At 38.0% G+C, this 22,070-nt stretch overlaps 2 protein-coding genes across 10 annotated transcripts in view; one reads left to right on the forward strand and one right to left on the reverse strand.

Annotated features, from left to right (window-relative positions):
- On the reverse strand, positions 1–12,748 carry TRIP13 (thyroid hormone receptor interactor 13). 4 transcript variants are annotated; one of them, XM_039548645.1, is made up of 14 exons: positions 12,673–12,748; positions 11,988–12,090; positions 10,258–10,423; positions 9,826–9,955; positions 8,556–8,611; positions 6,789–6,879; positions 5,436–5,508; positions 4,432–4,495; positions 4,092–4,178; positions 3,174–3,280; positions 2,371–2,524; positions 2,078–2,190; positions 827–896; positions 1–256 (listed from the first exon to the last, which is right to left on the reverse strand). In XM_039548645.1, the coding sequence occupies exons 2-14, from the start codon at positions 12,077–12,079 to the stop codon at positions 161–163; spliced, it is 1,299 nt and encodes a 432-aa protein (XP_039404579.1). In that variant the 5' UTR covers positions 12,080–12,090; positions 12,673–12,748; the 3' UTR covers positions 1–160. The 4 variants fall into 4 exon arrangements, with proteins under 4 accessions (XP_039404579.1, XP_039404577.1, XP_039404578.1 ...); XM_039548643.1 differs by lacking the exon at positions 12,673–12,748 and adding an exon at positions 12,299–12,448; XM_039548644.1 differs by lacking the exon at positions 12,673–12,748 and adding an exon at positions 12,345–12,446.
- The window catches only part of BRD9 (bromodomain containing 9), a 25,191-nt gene continuing 15,626 nt past the window's right edge, over positions 12,506–22,070 (forward strand). Inside the window, exons 1-7 of one of the 6 annotated variants that reach the window (XM_039548637.1) lie at positions 12,506–12,629; positions 13,552–13,772; positions 15,411–15,543; positions 17,241–17,301; positions 18,212–18,356; positions 20,254–20,364; positions 21,127–21,302. In XM_039548637.1, coding sequence (XP_039404571.1) covers positions 12,557–12,629; positions 13,552–13,772; positions 15,411–15,543; positions 17,241–17,301; positions 18,212–18,356; positions 20,254–20,364; positions 21,127–21,302 — 920 coding nt within the window. In that variant the 5' untranslated portion in view covers positions 12,506–12,556. The remainder of the gene's footprint in view (positions 12,630–13,551; positions 13,773–15,410; positions 15,544–17,240; positions 17,302–18,211; positions 18,357–20,253; positions 20,365–21,126; positions 21,303–22,070) is intronic. The other 5 variants (XM_039548638.1, XM_039548639.1, XM_039548640.1 and 2 more) reach the window with 5 other exon arrangements.

Below are 22,070 nucleotides of genomic sequence, written 5' to 3' on the forward strand. Positions count from 1 at the left end.
TGCTGTGAACTTCTTTAATTGTTTACTAATTAATATTTTGAAAAACCAGATGAGGCATTCCAGGTTTTTTAATGTGCTGACAATTTATTTTACAAATGCATAAAAGCACAACTTGTGTGAAAAAATATAACAATACAATCAACTACAAAACAGTAGACTATCACACACAGTCTGCAAGATTCTTTTTTTCTTCGAATTGTTTGTCTACTGCAAGTGAAAGGGCCTGAAGAAAAGTTGTCATTGTAACACTGGGGGACTGAAAATAAGAGAACATTTTGTTAGACACACTACAGCAATAGGCAGACATAATATTTTACATACAAATCACAGTATTTAAAAGAGAACTATTGGAATTTCATGTAACAAAAATTTCAAAATGCTATAAACCAAACTGCAAGCTTATTTTAAATCAGCTAGCATAGCAAAGTCAAAGTCAACCTGTGCAAAGTCTGCAGTCACAATAACTGTAGATTTGCTTAAAAACAGGTTTTTAACAAATTATTATTTATAAAGTGGCAGAGGTTTGGGTTTTTTTTTCAGCAAGAAATTATAAGAGCACCAATATCAATGTTCAATAATTTAATTAAAAGTAGAATGTTCTTGGGCAGGTCAATCCCACCTATCTTCTTCAATCCCATTCTAAATTACAGGCAGCACGTAATTGTTTCAGTCTACAAAGGTACAGAAACAAGATGCAATTTAGATTAAAAGGGAGGTTTGGACCAATCTTTAACTTCAGGCATTGTTCAAATGTCCTCCTGCCTGTCTCAAACCCAACCCGAAATATAATGAACAGAATAAATTCACTTGAATATAATAAACTTACTTGAATATAAAGTGCATGTGCTAGGAAAGGAAGCTTTCTCAGGACCCGGCCACCAAGACCTGCACTTTTTCTAAAACAGAGACAAGTGCTGCTTAAATGCTAAATATCCACTCTTAAAAGAAGGCCTTTCCTATTTTTGTGTTTCTCCATTAAGTTGCTCCAAAAAAACCTCAGATGACAATTCAACAGGCCACTTGCAGCTCTTTTTGCAGGAGCAGGGATTGAACAGACAAATTCTGTTTATAGGAGGCTACACAGCACAGTACAGAAAAGGCAGCAAGGTACAGAAACAGCACAGGCCCGGCTGCCTGCCAATGCTTACATCAGGCCCTTCATATCGTTGTGCCGATCTCATGAACTTGGGGGAATGTCTACACCGAAACAGCATGGTACAGACACAACCACTTTTGGAAGGACTGGGAAAAAAACTGGCTTGAAGGCTGGATCTTATGGGTACTGCCTGTCTCCTTCTACCCACCATTTACACACAGTTTCCTTCGCCTCACCCACTTGCTATATGTTTGCATCTTCTCCAAGCACCACTCTGTGTATGTAAAATGCAAATCTCTGTGCCTGGAAAAACTTACTTGTTTTTACTTCACTCCTCACTAGTTAAGACTGCATACTTCAGAAACAGAAAAAAACCCACACTTGCCCGACCATACAAATATTACTTTGTTCCATAGGGACCAGCACTTATGAAAAAACCACTGCTTGATATTGTGAATATAATTTTTATTGTTTCAAGAACTGTTATGCTGCAGTGAAAGACCATTTGCTCTACCAGCGTACTCAGCAAACCGCAACACTGTCCATTTACACTTCACTCCTTTCCCTCTTGTTTCTGTCCACTTATATCTCCAGGCTAAATACTGATCTAGCAGATGGTGAGGATTTCAAGACACTTTCCTAGCAGGACCTAAGGCTCATGCTATCTCTGCAAAAGTGCATTACAATTCCCAACATCCACTGAAACGTAAGGCTAATCCAGCCAGCAACTTGTCAAGAGGAGTTCAAATGGCAGAGCACAAACCAGACGCAGTACTAGGCCAAGCCAGATCTGAGACTAAGAAATGTTAGCAAATTGTGATTGCTTCCACTTTTTGTCCCCTGAAGGTTTTTGCACTTTCCCAAACAGAAAAAAATTTGAGTTGTTTCAGATCTCCAGTTGTTAAGAAATTAGGTTACTTTTATACATCATTCCACAATTCAGTATATATATATGAAAAAAGTAGAATTTCAGAATCTTACCTTGAGATTTCTTTTAGTACAAGGCTTAACTTTGACACATTATTTTCTATGAAGCCAATCATCTCGAGCTCTCTGAGTGTCAGAAGCTGCTGTCGAGGATATATTATTTGACACTAGAAATGAGAGTTACACACTGTTGTATGAAAAATAAATGTATTCAAAATTAAATCTACAGTAAGAGTGGAAATACAGAAAAGGAATGAAATTTATGTATTTTTGTTACTTAGGAAGTATGATTAAAATGTCAAATTCAATAAAATATAACATTTTACAGTTTTGCTTTCAAGTATTACCTTCATCAGTTCTTCTAGGCAAGAAAGATATATTCTAAATATTGCTGCAGTCGATGGAGGTCCAATGTATTGTTTTATGTCAGCCCTGTCTACAAAGGCCATGTCAATTTTCTCTGTAATATTTGAAGTAGTCAGGATAACTACATTGGGATACCTTCAAGACAAAAACAGATTTTTAGGTCACATGTAAAAGATTTATCTCCTTTTGTGACTGGCAAGTTGTGACATTCCTTCTTATGATTCGAATCCTTTTAGGTAGTAAGCTGCCACATCAATCTTGTCAATCAGGAATTACATTAAATGACTGAAGCTCTTGGCCAGTGATCACCAGACTATTTCAGTGCATAGTGTCCTTCCTTCAGCTGCTTCTCAAGTGTCCATAGTTTCTCTAATCCTATTTCACAGGTGATATACATTAACTATCTAGAACCTACTGGCATAGCTTCTGACACACACACAAAAAGATTATGAAAAGAAGAATTGTAAATTTGAACCTTTAATCAACATGTTTTCCATTTCAATTTTGATGTCTGTTCTCCAAGCAGACATCATGACGATCTGTCCTTTTGCTCTCCGTATCTTTAAGGGAAGCATACTGTCCAGAGATTTGATTGTCCACCCAGGTATGTGTAAAATATTCTGCTGGATTACTCCCATTTCTTTTCAAAACTAGCAACATTAACAAAGAATACTTCACAAACCAATCTGGTTTAGTATTCCAAGCAGGAATTGAAATTCAGCAGGAATAGGGATACTGAAATTGTCAACTACCTTTTGCTGTTGCCGTAATATGAAAACAATACCTTTTAATCTGGTCTATTTGTGTCAGTACAGCATTCACCACACGAATAGCATCTGAAGGCTCTGTGCCTGCCTTGAAGGCACTGCGGGCTGCTGTGAGGCTTTCCACCTACAGGAAACCAAACCAATCAACCAAAACAAGAACAACAAAATCACCAAACACCAAAAAAACCCTGAAAGATCGCACTTTTGGAGTCCTGGCAGCGAACAGGTAACTCATGCAATACACCTCCAGATCCCCATATACCTGCTATCTAAAACTCCATCTTCAAAATCTTTTGTTAAGTAGGAATTTCCAGGGAGAAAGAAAGGCATGTCAAGGAAGCAAAGTGTAGTGAGGGAAATTCCTGTTTAGAAAGCAGAATGGAGGCTGGTTTTCATTTTAAATTTTGGAAGTGGAAGAAATGGGACACACCACCAGAATAATGAATAGGTTGAATTTAAGAGTGAGCTTCCCCACAGGAACTCCAACATGACAAAGTTAGTAAGGTACATGCTTACTGAGCTGCTAATGTATGCAAGTTTGAAGAAAATCTAACGGCAGTGAACGGAACCTCTAAAACTCATGTTTTTTAGCGCTTTACAAAAAATGGAAGAGTGCAAATGATACAAATCTGGGCTACTTTGAAGTTTAAAACAGTATTCCACTTGTAAACATACAAAGCAAGGGAAATTCCACCAAGAAAGGTTTCAAGTAATTTTCAGCTGGAATTTGCCTGCTAAGTCATACTACATTCCTTCCAAACATCTCCAATCTGCAGGAATTAAGACTAAAATTCACTCATCTGCACAGTTATGTAGCTTACAAAATAGCATAAATGTGCTTTTATTGTTCTTTATGAATGAGCACTATTGCAGCTCCTTCCCATCAATTTCCTTTCTTCTAAATTTTATGTACAACAATGCTGTTGGAATCATACCTCATCAATCAGTACAAATACAAGAGCATCTCTGTCATCAACTAACTCTTGGATCTTCTGGAACATCTTGGTTACAAGCTTGCCACTCTAGAAAGACAGTATATGCATATGTTTAACTATTTCCTTACCACACAACTTTCTAAGGCTTATAATATTTAAAAGTGTAAATACCTGGGTTTTAAAACAACTTTCTAATGTAACTTCTCTTTAAGCATTCTCAAACACATTAGTTATTCTGAGCAATCTCTGGTGTGCATACTTAGGAAAAAAGCTCAACAGAATAATTACAGTGTAATTTCTAAAACACAAAGTTTATTTTATTAGCTGCATCAATACATACCTCAGAAAACCATTTAGAGAAAAGGCTATGGCTGTTTATCTCAATTAACTGTCCATATCTATACCTAAAGTATGAAAAGAAAAAGAAGTATCAACTCAATTGTAAATAAAATCAGTGATATCCTTAACTTCTGTAAGTCTCATTCCTGACATTCTGACCCTGGAATTCTGTGAATTAGTACTTTAAATTACTCACCTTTCAAAACACAATACATGTTTTATCAGTATTATTTTTGTTGCTGGAAATTGTCATGTTGCTGAAAATGTAACTAGAATTCTGTACATTAAATTGCTATTAGAATTTCTTCATTAGAACAGGGTAAAAGTTCCCATGACAATTGCCTCATTCTTCTCTTTGTGTAAGATTTTCTTCAGTATAGCAAGAAGTGACAAACTATCTCAACCACACATTATACAGCACATGATTTTCACACATTCAGCTTGGGCTAGAGTCAGATCATGACAATAATTACGCATTATTTATGCTACACCTTGTAATTTATATAACATTTATTTTTTTTTTTATATAAATTTGTTAAGTTGCTATGAACTTTAAGGCTATTTCTTGTAACCTGTCTGATATACAAACTGACCTCTGTAGATTGTGGCATTCAGACAATCTAAGTACAAAAGAAATTAGTTTAAAAATTGCTACCTAATAAAACCAGGCTCTATCAAACATGAAGATACAAAACCCAAAATACTCTTTGATCTTTTGCCCTTTAATCTTCATTGATGTACAATGTGAGCAAAAATTTCTGTACTGCCACTGGAATTTCTTTAACACACCTGGGCACAAATAATTACACATTTTAAAAGGCACTGAAAACCCTAATCAGTCTAGCAGATTAATTTTATTGCTAGTCTGGTGCTCTACAAAAAAGAAGACACATTAGCACTAGGTACAAGTTATTTGAAATCAAATATGAAATATATACTTGGGCTAGTGAAAAAGAACAACTAAGTCTAGTAAGCTAAAGTGAAAAATTTCCAAAAAATTATCACCTGTATGACAGTCGAATTGTCAGTTTCTGAGCCAATGCTTTACAGAGAGAAGTTTTCCCAGTTCCAGGAGGGCCTGGTTTGAAATCAGATCCAAACATTACACAGAGTCTGCATGAGACTGTTAATGACATCGTACAGCTTTTTAACTATTTCATTACCGCACTAATTGTAGAGTAAAAACACAGCAGACAATGATTGTGTACGCCAGAGTATTTTGAGAAAATTGCTTACTTGACTGCCATCTCAGAGCAGAGGTTTTATTTTATACACTTTTCAATTATTAGTGTAGTTAGTGTAACAGTTTGTACGCAGATACCATGAAGTTAAAACACTCAACAGCCAGAGAAGCAAAGTGTATCACCCCAGCAGGGCTAATGCTTATCAGCATTCTCTGTCATCAGTGCTATGCTTAAACTTGTATCTTCCTGAAACATACTCTTCTAACATGGAAAACAGAAACATATCATGATCAGTTTGATCAGCTGCCCACTTTCCCAGAAATTTCTTCCTTGGGGCAACCCAGATCATCTTGGGAACTATAATCTGGGACAAATCTTCTGGATCTGACTTAATACACTGTGGAAGAGACACAAAGACTTTCACCAAACAGTTAAGTACAAGCACAGTTAATAGGGTATGAGTCGGAAATAAAGCCTTTCAAACAAAAACATCCTGAAGCTTCTAAATTGACAGTTGTAACTGAAGTACAATCAACAGGTATTTCCACATGACCTTTTATTTTTGAATACCAGTCTTGATGACAAAATCAATGCAAGACACATTTTGTAAGAAAATGGATTCAGTTCATGCTAATCTTGTTTGGGGTATAACCTCCACAGTAAGCTGAAGGACTGACTGAAAATTTCAGCTTCACTGAAATAATAGTAACTAAACTAGCAAGAGCTGGCAATAGAACACAGTGTCAACAACACAACACACAGATTGATTTCACAGTTTCCTCAAAGCTTTTATAAAGCTCTAACTAACAAAATATTTAGTACTGTGATAGAAGTTTAACTGAGATATGCCTCCTAATATCTTCAGTATCTGCACTATTTTTGGTCTTTATGTAAAAATGCAACAATATCACTTAAAAATTAAAATTAAGAAATCCATGGTTGTCACCCCACTGTAAACTTTAGAATTTAAATTCATGCAAAACATAGTACATGTGAGCATTGATTTGACTCTGACATTACATTTCATCTAAATTTGTACTATTGAAGGAATACTTCTCTGCTGCTTTCTTGTCACCTCATTTCACTACACAGGACTGCAATACAAGTCTTTCCAGAAGGAAAGTATAAACTGATGTCCAATGAATCTACTTGGTTTAAAACAAATCATTTTTACCGTGCAGCAAAACAACTCTGTTCCACGATATCAGGTTACTGTCAACATTTTTGTCGGAAAATAATAATGTTGTCGTCACATAATCGAGTAACTAATTGAAGAGGACAAAAAGAAAGACACAAATTAGAGACATAACACCAAATACAACTGCAAATAGAATCAATCTCTAATGATGTCTATTTTGTACTCATAACAACAACAACAAAAAAAAGAGCTCATGTCTTTTACTCATAAGCAAATTTATTTCTGCAAATAAATTTCTGTCCTGCCCTCAAGAATAAGAATTGTACTCAGCACAAATGTAGTTCTGGACCTTTTAAATGAATAAATTAAATGCTTTAAGGAAAGGAAATTGATTTCATTTTCCATTGTCCCATGTACTGTGTATCTATAAAACACAAGCCCAAGCACAGAGACTCGAAGACTCAAACTCTGGGTCCTGTTCAGATGTTGTACAGCTATACATTTGTTCAGTTTGTTGTAGTCAGTCCACCAAACAAAGCATTTCCTGTCACATTTCATTTCCTTTTTACTGAAGCATTTGTATCAGCTGTTGCAAGGAATTTGTAGATTATTCATCCTTCCAAATAAGTGAAGTTGCACGTATTTCCCAGAATGCTTGCTTCTAAAAATACTGCAGCTTCATTTTAGATTTATCTAGAGTTAAGAAGTAGAGAACTCCTTCAACAAAATGAACTTCAGGTGTGACTCTGTAGTGACTTTTACCTATAATAACACGTGATACCACATTATCTTCTGTTGCTCTTACCTGTAACCAGCTTTTGATCCCTACGTGTTAACGGGACAATACAATGGTGCTCCTGCAATATCTCATGCTAGAGATGGAGTAATTACACAACAGCAAAAACAACTGAACTTAATCCACATATTTTTCAAAATTCTATCGACACTGAAAATTCACAGCAACCATTTCAGAGTCTGTAGAACCCAACCATGCTCAGACATTTCCATGGTTTAAAAAATGAAGATTTATCACAATTTTAAAGACGTAGTTCTAGTTTTAGTTATTAAAAGCAACCACTTCTTTCTACCCATATACACTGACACTCAACAGTGATCAGCTTGCTGTTATTTAGTACACCATCAGGTCTAATTAAATAGTCTTGTCATTTCACAGATGACTTGGAAAGCTGTTCCATAAATTTGACAAATGTGTATGTATTAATTGACATTTATCTTACAAATGAAGAAGTACAATCACTGGAATGTTTTGCTTTTCTATATTTGGTTATAAAGGCTTAAGCGAGAATATTGTGTCTATGGTATAATGATAAGGTAATGAATTAATTAATTGTGTCCAAGAATTTCAGTTAGAAGCTGAATTGAACTATTTGTGGGTTTTATTTGCATCACAATTACTAAATTTCTGGTTACAGTATTACTGTTCTACAAGCTCTGGCAGTTACCAGCACAACCTCTGATGAATGCACAGGATCTTTAAGCTAGAAAATGACCCCATGGAACTGTTCTGTTTCTTTCCAATGTCTTACCAGCATTCAAATGGCAGGGCACTCAGCTCTGGTCAAATCATTGAATGTGTATTTACACAAACAGTAACAGTGCTGGCTGACATTAGTGCCAAGCTCATTAACTGTTTAGCCGCTGCCAGAAACAAAGTTAAACTCCCATTCCCTTCTGCTCAGCCTGCACCCGTATCTCCATAGGACGCAGCAAACTTCAAACAGACTTCATTTCGGCTTTTACTTCTCCTCGAGCTATCTTAATTGTTATTCATTTCCAACTTACGTTTGATTTTACTTCAGTGTCATAGATAAGACTTTCCCAAAGGCCGTGGAATTCAGCTGCAAAAGCAATATATTATATACCTGTTTAGGATAAATCAGTCTGGAAACTTGTAACTCATCATTGCAGCACAAAACACAAAACTGTTGAGCATTTTAGTTATGCTCAACTAAAATGAAGAATTACGAACAGATATATGAAAACAAGTAAAGCATCTGTGGGGAAAAAAAAAAGAGTTATTTTTCTCAAAATGCAAACACCACTTTCTAACAGACAAATTCAGCAGTTCCCCAGCTTCTATTTCCTCGAATAATTGCGATGAGAAATTGTTAATTTCTTAACATGAAATAAAAAATATCGTTCCTTCCATCCTTAGTAGAGGATGGACTTACATTTCACCAAGAGAGCAATGAAAAGTTGTGGTAGGAGGAGGGTTCTAAGACAAATTTATCATTCAACTTTGTTTTTTTTTTTTTGAAACATCAAGATGTAGAGCATGTACCAGAATAATGCATAAAAAACTAAAGTTGTCATTTGAGTATCTATCATTCCCAGCTGTTGGCTTCTAACTTGCAGCGTAGAAAGCAAAAAAAGACAGAACAACTATAAACCACAAAATTGTGACAATAATGTCAATGTATCAGATTTAATTCTTCCTGAAAACAAATGTAATGGGTAGTTAGGCATTTCACAACATGGAAAGAGTAGGAAATGTTTCAGAATTAACTGTCTCCTGAGCTTAAGCTCACACCTGTGCTTCTTCTTCCTGGCAGGGAAGCCAACTTCCCCAAGCATAGGCAGGTCTTGCTCTATCACAGAGAAAAGCCTTGTATTTCCTCTCCAGAAAGCAAGGACTAAATCTCTTTACTTTGTTTGTCTGTTTCATATGTAAGAGCAGTACTGTCTTGGGGGCTGGAAGCCAGCAGTGAGGTCTGGAAAATGAATATTTAAAGTGATGAGTGTCTTGTGGGTCTTCAAGTTAAATAAAATTTGTAATGTCACCACCAGGGTTAAAAACTTGCATGCTTCTGATTATGACTATATGTTTTAAACCATAAGACCAGTTATTTCCTCACATCCACAAGTATTACAGAAATAAATGATGTTTAGCAGCAGTTCAGTCAAAACCACAAAGAAAAAGGTCCACATATATTTGTTCTATAGACAAACAACAAATACAAATACTACCTTTAACAGGTAACTATAAACACTTTTAGCCTTTGTAATATTTTCTTTCATTGTTCTAGAGCTTCCAGAAATGTCACACAGGTACCTGCTGGTAGCACCCAGTGGTGAGCTGCAGTGATATCCTCATTCTCTTCTTCCAGGTTTTCAGAGGTTGGTCCTCCTTCATTCAGATGAAAAATATGAAGAGAAAGACTGCTTTTGCTCAGGTCAATAGGCTAGAATGAACATAAAAAGACTTGTAATCTGTCATATTTCTCATTCAAAGCTAGTTGAACAAAGGAAAGTTACAGTTCTCAGCTGGCATTTATCTCTGAAGCCTACTACCTCTGTTTCAGACCTTACTAAGTGGTATAAAAAAGATTTAGCCGCCTTTTCCTAGTTATACTAGTCAGCCTAAGAAGAGATACTACATCATCCTACAGACTTTGTCTTGCTTATGCCCTTGGCGTACCACCAGTCTACCTACAATCAGTTCAGGGGCACATGAACAGAGCTGCACATTCTTGACTGGGAATACCTGTCTGTCCTTCAGTTTCAGCTCCGTATCCACAATCGACACAGACTGCACGTTGTTGTTAAGGAAAGGGTCGTCGAACTCTGTCCACTTGTAATCACCAAACACAATGTTGTGTCTGTTCAACAGCTTTAAGACACTCATCCTAATATCCTCTTTCTTGGCCGCACTAAAAAGAAAGAAACACCATTACTTTATGGCATTGACATTTATAAGGAAATTTGAATTAGTGTTGGAATGCATTATTTCATACACGAAGCCTTCATGGAAAACAGCTTCCATCTTACACACACCAAAAAAACCAACCAAATAACCAAACAAAAAACCCCCAACCTTAAAAACCAACCAACACAAAAAAACCCCCGAAACCACTCAACCCTCCTCCAACATTCTGCACGAAAAAAGAACCTGTCAGATTCAGCCTGTTTGCAAAAGCAACAAGCTGGATAGTTGTTTTTAATTTGTGCATTAAAAGACAATCCAAATAATACTATTTGCTCTGTTTGAGGTCCTATCAGGGGATACTGAATGAGACAGCTAGAAGACTTCAAGAATGAAAAGCAGTTATACAATCTGTGTTTCAGCAGGAAAACCAGAAAAACTCAGAGCCAAGCTACAGACCGAATTTGGTAAGCTTAGCTTGGAAGCTGCATTATACTTTCAGGACAGCTGAAACATCCGGATGGGGACATAATATAAGGAGAATTCCAGAAGAGACAAAAACTACAGGGAAAGCAGTATTATTTGAAGATTTAACTTAATTTTGCAATTTCAATAATCTAAAACCAGTGCAAATTCTCAGTTCTCTGTAAGGCTAGCAAAAATACCACAGTGGATATTTTACACCTTGATTTTCCTAACATCTTGAACATGCTCTCCCATATCATCCAGATATCCAAAGTGGTAGGATAAGAACTGGATAAATGGACAAGGTGGGTTGGACTGTCCAGCTCAGAGGGCTGTGATTAGTACGAAGATTAAGCAGAGCTGTCAGTAACTTGGGTGGGGAAAGGTAGTGTGGTGCTGTTAGCATTGGGACCAGCACTGTTTTTGCATCCTTGACAATGGGATGGAAAGGAACTGCATCAAGTTTATGGATAACACCAAAGCAGGGAGAGCTGTCAGTATTCTGAACAGGGAGGGACTGCTGCTCAGAGGGACCTCTGCAAGTTGGCAATATGGTTTGACTGGAAAATTCTGACGTTCAACGAAGGTAAACATGAAATCTTAGCTCTCCATCCACTGCCCAGATAACAGAACAGATCAGAGTCCAAGTGGATGAAATGCAGTTTTGCAGAAAAGGGCCCAGGGGTACTGGTGGACGAGTTGGCAATAAGTCAGCAGTGTGCCCCTTCTACAAATGAGGGCAACCTTATTTTAGGCTGTGCTACAAAGACTGCACATTTTAGGGAAAGCAACTGTTTCCATTTGCTGCTGGCTTTGTAAGACCACATCTGGAGTACTGTGTGCAGTTTTGAGCTCCGATATAAAAAGACAAGGATAAACTGGGGCAAACCCAGAACGCGGTTGATTATGAGACTGGATGACATGACACACAAGGTGAGACTGCGAGAAGTGTATTTGTTCAATCTTAGGAAGAGACACAGGTGTGGAAAACCCCTGGGAGAGCACAGAGAAGGCAGAGCTGGGTGCCACAGGCTCTTGCAGGCGCACAGAACGAGGCCGAGAGGAAACAGGCACAAGTCACAGCAAGTAACGCTCCGATCAGAGACCTGCTCGACTTCTGGTGAACTTCCACATGGATCTGAACGCTGTCACAGACGTTTGGGAGCGCTCGCTTCAAATCTCCAGCGGCGTCATCCATCTTTCTCGCTCCTAGGGGAAAAGCGATACCGAAGAGAAGAGACTTCCAGCGACTGCTACACGCTCACGGCACGGACAGCCCTTTCCCGGTGCCCCGTCGACGTGCACACCGCCCACCGCAAGGACCGGGTACGCGACCGGGACCGGGATCGGGACTTTCCTCCCTCAGGAGAGGGCGACGAGCCGCCTCGGGATACGCCGCGAGCGCAGTCGCACGTACGGGCGGGCGGGCTGCTCCCGCCTCAGCGCCGGGGAGAGGGAATGACCTCACGGCAGGCACGGCCTCAGGAGCGACGCGCCGGAGCGGCGGGAAGAGCGCGGGCGAGCCTAAGGCAGCGGGCACCCACTGCGACTGCCGCTGTTTGTAAAGGGCGCGCTGGGCGAGGCAGGGCCGGCCCCTCACCCGGATCTTCCTCCGCGGCGGAGGGGCGGGGCCGCCCGCCCTAGCGCTTCCGGCGGGGCCGGCTGCGGCTCCGCCATGGGGAAGAAGCACAAAAAGCACAAAGCCGAGAAGGCAGAATGGCGCTCGACCTCCGCCACCGCCTACAGCGGTAAGAGCCGGGAGGGCCTTTTTGTACCCGGGACGCGCCCCACCTCTTCCCCGGCGCGGCTGTTGGCGGGGTCTGGCGTCCCTGCGCGGGCTGGGGGGCCTGGGCAGAGACCCTGCTCCGAATGCCTGCTCCTGCCGGCGGCGGGGGCGGCCCGAGGAACGCGGGGCGGGGGCTGGGGTGTGAGTCCGAGCGTCTCCGTGCTTCCCACGGCTGCTCCAGAGGGGATCCGGTCGCTGCAGTGTTTGAGTGATGCTTAATTTCACCTTGCTCTGCAAGGATCTTGCGACGTTTTCAGGGGAGGCCGAAGAGTCGGTTTCTTACGTCTTGCAGGTTTGTGAAACATCACAACGTAAGACGTGCTGAAGGACTGTTTGTTAGATTGGATTTGTTAGTCTTAGTTATTGTTCTTTCCAAATGCATTGTGTGTGTTTTTGACTTGCAGCGAATTCTTATAAACAATAGTTCTAGAAGAAGCTTTGGAGCTGGGGTTGTTTAGCCTGGAGAAAAGGAGGCTCAGGGAAGACCTTATCACTCTGCAGCTGCCTGAAAGGAGGGTATAGCCAGGTGGGGGTCGGTCTCCTCTCCCAGGCAACCACTGACAGAACGAGAGGACACGGCTTCAAGCTGCACTTGGGGAAATTCAGGTTGGACATTGGGAAGAATTTCTTTACAAAAGGGATAGTAGTTATGTATTAGAATGGGCTGCCCAGGGAAGTGATGGAGTTACTGTCCCTAGAGGTGTTTAGAAAACGACTGGATGTGCCACTTAGTGCCATGGTTTAGTTGACACGGTAGTGTTCAGTCATAGATTGGGCTCGATCTCACAGATCTTTTCCGACCTAATGGAGTCTGATTCTGTAATTGCTGCATGCTATTAGCTCCCTGTGCATTTATTAATTTTTATTTATTTTTTAATATTTAGATTATGTGGATAAACCTTTGGAAAAACCCTTGAAGCTGGTTCTTAAAGTTGGAGGCAGTGAAGTGACTGAACTCTCTGGGTCAGGGCATGATTCTAGTTACTATGATGATAGATCAGATCATGAGCGAGAACGACATAAAGAAAAGAAGAAAAAAAAGAAGAAAAAGTCAGAGAAGGAAAAAGAAAAGCATCTAGATGATGAGGAAAGAAGAAAGAGAAAGGTGAGCTGTGATTTTTAAAATTCAGACACACCAGTCTTTGTGCTTGCTTATCACGTCTAAAATCTGGTGCAGAACTTCGTTTGTTTGTTTAAATCACTGTTGCAAGGAGCTTATTGTCTGGAGATAGCACTTCAGTAATGTAGAAAACCCATGTGTGTGAGTTGGTGTACTTTTGCCATTTAAAGGAGAAACCCTTGTGGTGATTCTGTGAACAAAATAAAAGCTTCCTTCTTGTAACCTTTTATTTTTCTTATTTATTTGCCTTGAATGAATGCTTCCGTTTTTCAGTTGGATGTTTTGTATTTTAGCCAGGTCACAAATGTGTTTTGCTACCCTTTTAGGGAGGTATTTTCAACTTTTCAAATAAATTTAGGCTGTGTTTATCTTCTTGAGGTGTGCCAAGTTACTGAACATTGAAATTGGTACGTTTACTCAAAACAGCTTCTGATCTGTTGAGTACTGTGGTATGTTGCTTTGGTTGGCTGTTGGAATAACCTGTATGCTTGGCTTTGTGGCTTTGTTAGTAGCAAGTAGTGTGGTCACCTTAGTTGTCTGTGTTGAACATTGAGGAGTTTGATTAAAATCAGCAATAAGGCATTGACAGCACAGTTACTTGTACAATTTAATTTTAATAGTATTTCTTTAATGTAGTAATGATTCTCTGGCATTTCTGCTTTTTAAATTCTTTCCTGTCATGTAGTTTTACTATTCCTGTATGGTAGTTTTTTTGGTGCTACTTTGTGTACGTTTGTAGCTAAAATCGCTTCCAGTTGATTTTTTTTGTTTGGCTTGTATTACTTGGAAGTGACAGATCTCATATGATCGTTCAGAAGCTCTTGAATACACCACAAAGAGTGCACAATTTTCTTAGCGCAAATGTTTCAGGCTGGGACTTGAAATGTAGCAAAACCAGCTATCCTTCGTACGAGATCTTGCAGTATCAGTTGCCTTTACTGAGTTGTGGGATGGGTGTTGTTTGGATTTTTTTTCCCAGACCTTCATTATTAATACATTCAAAATAAGCTAATGGATAGCTAAGTAAAAAAACCGTGGTCTAGTGAAGGTTCAGGAAGTATGCTTTTCTGTGCAAACGTGGATAATGATTGCAGGATTTCAGGAATGACTTAGGTGTGCCTTTGCTTTGAAACTCAGGAAGAGATCATTAATTGCCACCACTGTTTCTTATGGTTCTTTTGTTGGCTGAGTTGTCACATACTTTACTCATTTCTGTTAAATGTGACAAACAACAAAAATACATTGATGAGAGCAGAGACACAGATTGATCTTTACTGAATAGTAAATTAACTTTCTTTGCTCTCTGGTGTAGCTTATTATTGTGCAATTTTACATATAAATAGCTTCAGAGTTCAACAGTCTTTTCAACAAACGTGCAGGAATGATAGAACAATACTATATTAAATACAAAGTAGCAAAAGATGAACAGTCTAGTTTTAATTGGACAAGAAGATTGAAAAAGTGATAGTGAAAATGTATGCAGTATTGTTTAAACCATATTATGACTCAGATATTGAATAACTATTCCAAATTAAAAACATCACTGTTTCTTACCTTGTGGTGTGTGGGATTGCACATTCCAAGTCCGTCCCTCTAAAATATGTCATCTCTCTGCTGTACTAGGAAGAGAAAAAGAGGAAAAGAGAGAAAGAACAGTGTGACACTGAAGGAGAAACTGACGACTTTGATCCTGGGAAAAAGGTAGAGGTTGAACCTCCTCCAGATCGTCCTGTCAGAGCATGCAGAACTCAGCCAGGTGAGCAGTGTGAAAGATTAAATAATTTTAGTTCTTTTTAAAAGCACACAAAACAAAGCTTTTGTCAAAGGTACCAAAATGTAAAATTTTCATGAAGATTTACTGAAATTTAAGGACTTTACTTTTTCCAACATTCAGAACTTTCTGCTACTTGAAAAGTCAGTATTCCTCTTGGTGCTTCCATGTTTTAGTAGGTTTGTTTTCAGGCGACTCATGCTGCTAAGGACATCTGTCTCTGGCTTCTGTTCCTTGGCAGAATAAACCTCATTATAAAAGTATTATTGTGCGTAGTGCTCCCCTAATTCCTTCTCCTCAGCATTTACACAACAGTGATCAGAATTTCTGAAACTAAGTTTCACTTAGTTCGAGGGAAAATACTCTTGTGGAGACTTCTTAGGTGTTGTTACGGTCTTTTTTTTTTTGTTTTCTAGTGTATGTGGAGTTCTAGTATCTCTGTTCTCATGAAAAGGAAGTTGTGATAGCATGTCTCTAAAGACTGTAGACACCACCCACCACCCCTGTTTTTCATTTACAAATCTTCTTTAATTCTTATCACCAGACAAAATATTTGTCAGTTGTGTGTGGCAATTTCTACATGTTTAATCCTTTCAGATTTTGCCATGCTTTTTCTACGTGTAACCATTGCTTGATAATTAAAACTCATCCTTACTCAGTGGAAACCTTTACTTTAGAGAACTGTCAATTACATCATGATCTCAGTTACACATAAACCTGAAAATGTAAGCTAGTAGCAAAAAATTGTGTCTTTAGGAATATTGTGAGTCTTGTCTTTTGAATACTGCTCTTTGACTGGTCAAGTAATTCCAAGGGATTTTATAATTGTGACCACACATTAAATTGAGGAATGGTGGCCATCAGCTGTCAACGTAACTGAAATTTTCTGGTCAGAGTTTTATGTCTCTGGGTAGTCAGGAGCCTTAAAAACTGACAAGCTAAAAACTATTCCCTTCATTATTCTCTTTTCATCTGCTTGTAAAATGTTATTGGAAAGCATAGAAATTACCTGACGCATTATGGTTAAGAAAGGAAATGGCTTTCCTCTATCATGATGGAGAGTTGGATTTTCCATTCTTGATGCTTCTTTAATGTTTCAAACTTCATTAAAGCCAGTCTCTCTGAAGTAACAGGTAATTAACATGTAGTGTTTCTTGTGTAATCTGTACAGGAAGTGAAATTGTAATCATTACCTCTTTTGCCAGCAAATCTGCATCTGTTTGTCACTGTGTGATTGAAAGGTTCAGAGAAGCTGATTGCATTGGGTTTATGGTAAAGAAACCATTAAAATCGCATGACGAACATGTTATAAAAATGTGGCTTTCCCAACTGCATTATTTGAGCAACCAAGTTTCACTTCTTCTGCAGAAATATATAACACCTTATTTTAATCTTATTAACACATCTTCTTAGAGCTACTAAACTTAGCACTACACCTGACTTAATGGGTACTAGGTTTTAATGTGATGGAAAAAAAAAGCTCAGAAAATAAAAGAAGAAATAGGTACTGTGCTTAGAAATCTGATGTGCTTTTGCTTTGAAATCCATGTCACATTCAGCTTCAGATCAGTACAAGCTGTACTTAGAGTAAGATTTCTCTCTGCTATTTATATTTTTAAATAAACAAATATAACTATATTCTGTTTCATTGCACTTATCTGTGTTTTCATCTCAAAATGCAGCTGAAAATGAGAGCACACCGATCCAGCAATTACTGGAACACTTCCTTCGCCAGCTTCAAAGGTAGTAAATGTTACTGTGTCTTCAGCTGTGTTGGCAGTGTCTGATGCATATTTATATGTGTTACTTGGCAACTGCTTATCCTGGTTTTCTGCTTGAAAAGAGTGTCTAGAGACTGACTGTAATATATTTGTTAACCTTTGCAACCATGTGAGACCTGGTAATTTTTAAAGATAAGTTGAGGAAAATTATTACCAACTTTGCAATTCCAGCGTTGGGCAGGGAAATAAGTGTTTTGGGCAGAGGATACATTGCCGTTATAAATTTATTAAATACTAATGACTTAGCTTAGGGTTTAAAAGCCAGTTATGACTATAATTCTTTGAAAGATTGTTTTAATGAAATTTTGTTTTATTCAGTGTCGACTGTCAGATACAAAGCAAATTTAGACCTGGTTACTTGATAGTCCTCTTAATTTGGAGAGGCTTTTTATTTTACTGTTTTCTTAAACCTGTACTTCATGTTAAAAAAAACCCATTCCTTTTTATTACGTAGCAATAAGCTGAATGTGGAACTAATTCAAAAAAATTAAACATTGTATTTATTTTTAGAGGACCTTATGAACAAGAAGAATTGAGGGTTTTTTTACAATTAAGCTGGAAGACCAAGTTGGAGAGTAGAGACATAGAAAACATACAAGAATTAATTAAGAAATACAAGAACTAACTTGAATTGATCATTCGATCACTGAATTGAACTGAAAGACATTTTTAATGTCTTTCAAAAAGTGTACATATGTGAAATCAAAATGCTCTCTTTTATCAGAAAATTTTTCAAACATGCATCTGTTTTATGAGAATGTTTTTTGTGTTTTTTCTGTTTTAGCTAGTACTATTCTGTCATTAATGTGCTACAAAAGCAAGGATCATTTTGTTTGCTGCTGTAAATCTAAATTTATTGTTTTTATTTTTAGGAAAGATCCTCATGGGTTTTTTGCTTTTCCAGTCACGGATGCCATTGCTCCTGGATATTCCATGATAATAAAACACCCTATGGATTTTGGTACGATGAAGGAAAAAATTGCAGCAAATGAATACAAATCAGTCACTGAATTCAAGGTGAATTAATAGAGATTTAGGTATTTCACAGCTAGTAAGAAACTGAAGATTCTTTTTAACTGTAAAAGCCTTTCTTACATTAATTAATGCTCATTTTTTTCAGAACTGAACTGAATGCTTTTGTATATTCAGTGTGTTACAAATAATCTGTCAGATTCTACTACAGTCTTCTATAAATTACTGTGGAAACCCAGACCATGTTCTAAAGTTCTGTGGAATTTATGCTGCTAAACTTTACCACGAGTAAGACTACCACAAAGACTTAGGCCATTGAGCTCATTTCCTTTTTCTTCTTTTAATCTAGACCTTGTTAGGTTGATTAAAATGTAGTTTGGACCTGTCTGCAAGAAACCTGTGGATATACTGAAGCTCCTTGTATAAGAGTCAATAACAACTACGTATTTTTTATCTTTAATTGTCCTGTTTTTCATATAACTTCATTTGAAATTATTTTCAGGCAGAAACTTACTTGGCAAGGTTATTTGCAACTTAACTTAGTTATTTAGTGTATTATTGCTGTAATAATTTATTAGGTGCATCATGGTTTTACAAACAGTGCAGTAAGAAATGTTTTCATGGTATTGCCAGCTCCTGAAGGAGAGTTTTCCTTAATTGATTCATGAAGGTCTATTAGCTGCCGTCAGAATTGCTTTTCCTAGAGTGATACTGATGTAACAATAGCCTTGGCAGAGAGCATTGGCTTGTTTCTCAGGGTTAATATTGTCTTTTGAAAGGTCCAGCAGGGTGAGCAAAGAAAGGTTTACTTTTCTTACAGATGCTTTGACAAAGATTATTCTGTTTTGTTAAATATGCTATAGAGATTTATAGGAAATGGTAAAAAAGGATTCGTAATAGCATTGCCATTAGCAATGCCTTCAGATCTCTAAATTCTATCTTGCTGGATTGTCTTATTTAAGAACTTTAAAGGGAAGTTTGAGTGGGAGCTCTGTGGCTGTTTAGTTACAGGCAGGGTTGCAGCATTGAAACTGGTGGGATAGAACCTAAAAAAGAAATGAAAATTGCAGTATTTTTTAGACTGACAGATTCTTTTTTTCTGAAGGACTTAGCTTCTGCTGGTAGTCTGAGCAGTAATAAAAGTTTGCTAAAAGTCTGCCCATGTTAGAGTGAAAAAGGAATTGGACTCTCTATCTAGATACACGAGGGTACCTAATCACACAGAACTACAAAGCCATAAGCTTTGTAGTACAGAAATGAAGTTTGTAGGTTTTTAACCTCTGAAACAAGGTCTGCTGAAAAGGTTACCTTTCTGATATGACTTGCTGAGGCTAGTCACAAGACGGTCTGTCTAAGAGTAGAGTCTGCAAGAACTCTTTCCTGCATTTAGAAGAGGGGCAATTGCTGCAGAAAACTCACCCATTTTGCTGCAGGAAAAAAGGGTCTACTTCAAAGTCGGGCTTTTCCTGCAGCACTTGAAAGGCCATCACTAGAAGTGTAGCTTACATGCACTTTTTTGTCTGCTTCTTGGCCCATGGTTTGCTCCTCCATGTCACCTTCTGAATTTTTGTTTTTGTGATGGTCTCGTTAATTGGAGGCAGAGGGCTTGAATGCTGTAAAAAGTTGCTTTGGTGGCTCGGTCCTTCTGGTGATTTCTCCATTTCTTCTGTTTGGTCCATTTGGTTAAGGAGAAAATGTTACATACGGCATTCAGGAAAGACTGTGTTTTTTATAACCAAAAGCCAGTTCCAAAGGAAACTGAGCATCTTGGAGAGGTAAAAAAGACTCAAACCTTTGCAATTCTGTTTTTGGCTTGCATTCATGAGCCTGCTGCTAGAATATTACTGTGTTCTTCACAGAGCTGCCAAGATGGAATGGTATCTTCCAGTCATTTAACAAAGGACTTGAAATGTTTACAGTTCTTTTGTTTTGTATTTTACAGGCAGATTTTAAACTGATGTGTGATAATGCAATGACTTACAACAGACCAGATACTGTTTACTACAAGCTAGCCAAGAAGATACTGCACACAGGCTTTAAGATGATGAGCAAAGTAAGAGACCTATTAAAAACAAAAAGCAGAAACTTTGGGGGGTTTTTATGCTACCATACTTAAAAGGAACATAGTAGCAATGATAAATGTTATTTCACCCATCTGTGATAATTATAGCAGTGCCAGTTAGTGCTGCTATATTTAAGGGCTTGATGGCATTCTTGTTATAAGTCAATTTTTACTTACTTCTCAACCTTACCTGCACTACTGATGTCTGTAGGAGCTTCTTTCAGTGAAAGCTGTTGAGATCCACATATATCAAACTCTACTGTAAAATCCTAATTCTGGCTGAAACTTTGAAAGCAAGATCTCATTTAAGTTTTATTTCTGCATAAACAAGAAAGCACTACTGTTTTCAAGGTGTTGGGTGTAGGGGAGTTTTCAGAGGTGTTGCAAATACTTTTAACTCAAATACAGTTGTTGGCTTGTCAAATGAAGGCTTTTTTGTGAGCTGCTCTGTGTGTGTGCACGTGTGTGCGTGTGTGCATGTGTTACAGTGATGGTAAGTTTTGTGTAAAATAGACAGTTGTTTTTGCATATGCAGTTTGTTTGTTTGTTTGTTTGTTTGTTTCTCTCTTGATAGTTGGGCTGCAGAAATTCTGATGCCATGCTACCATGACCAAATCATGTTGCATCGCCATTGGGAACGAGACATTAAGAACAAAATAAGGCCATGGCCATTCCCATCCCATCCCATTATCATAGCATCTTGGCTATGAGGGAAAGGTTAAGTCCCTGCCGCTCTGTCCTTTCTGATTCTAGGAACGGCTGTTAGCTTTGAAGCGCAGCATGTCGTTTATGCAGGACATGGATTTTTCTCAGCAGGCAGCTCTTTTGGGTGATGAAGATACAGCAGTTGAAGAACCTGTTCCTGAAGTTGTTCCTGTACAAGCAGAGACTACCAAGAAATCCAAAAAGCAAAATAAAGAAGTTATTAGGTAAAGGTTTTAATGGGCGTGCTTACTGGCTTGTTGCAGCTTTTGTGGTATTGCACAGCAGCAAAGAACTGAGAAAAAAACCCCAGCATTTTTCTTTGAGGTCCATAGGATAAATGGGCAATTTTATTGTATTTTATTTGTTTATTTATAGAACTTGTTTAATAACCCAGTGATTCCCAACTTGAAGCAAACAATTCAAAAGAAAACTGCATATTCTTTTAAACACTTAAAATTAATATCTATAGGGATATTTTTATTCTTCTTTATATTAAATAATGAGTGGTTTCTTCTCATGGTGGTTAAAATGTTACTTTATTTTGGATATAGCCACAAATACCTTTTGCATTTTGTCCCTTTTTTCCCTTTCCTGAAGTAGTCACATCAAAATGTAAGAGATTCTTTCCAGGATGGCAAAGTGGCCCCAGATCAGTGAGTGATTTTATTTAACTTTAACCATATCTGGCAGGTTATGAAGGTACAGGAGATTATTTCTGGAGCAGATGATAACATCTCCCCAGTGAAATCTTATTAAGCTTTGTTGTAAAATACATTGCTAGTGCAATAGTAATCCTCCAGCTAACAGGCACCCCATGTCACAAATTCATATTTTTATAGCTAAAATTGAATGTTAGTAAAATAGTTTTAAAAATCGCAATTTAATCAATTTATTTTATGAGATTTTAGCAGAAATCATGATATACAAGCAACTTACGTTGTTCAGTATTCTTGCATAGACATCCAAAGATAGACTGCGAGTTTAAGTTGTAG

This window comes from Corvus cornix, chromosome 2 (assembly GCF_000738735.6).
Source record: "Corvus cornix cornix isolate S_Up_H32 chromosome 2, ASM73873v5, whole genome shotgun sequence".
Lineage (NCBI taxonomy): Eukaryota > Metazoa > Chordata > Aves > Passeriformes > Corvidae > Corvus > Corvus cornix.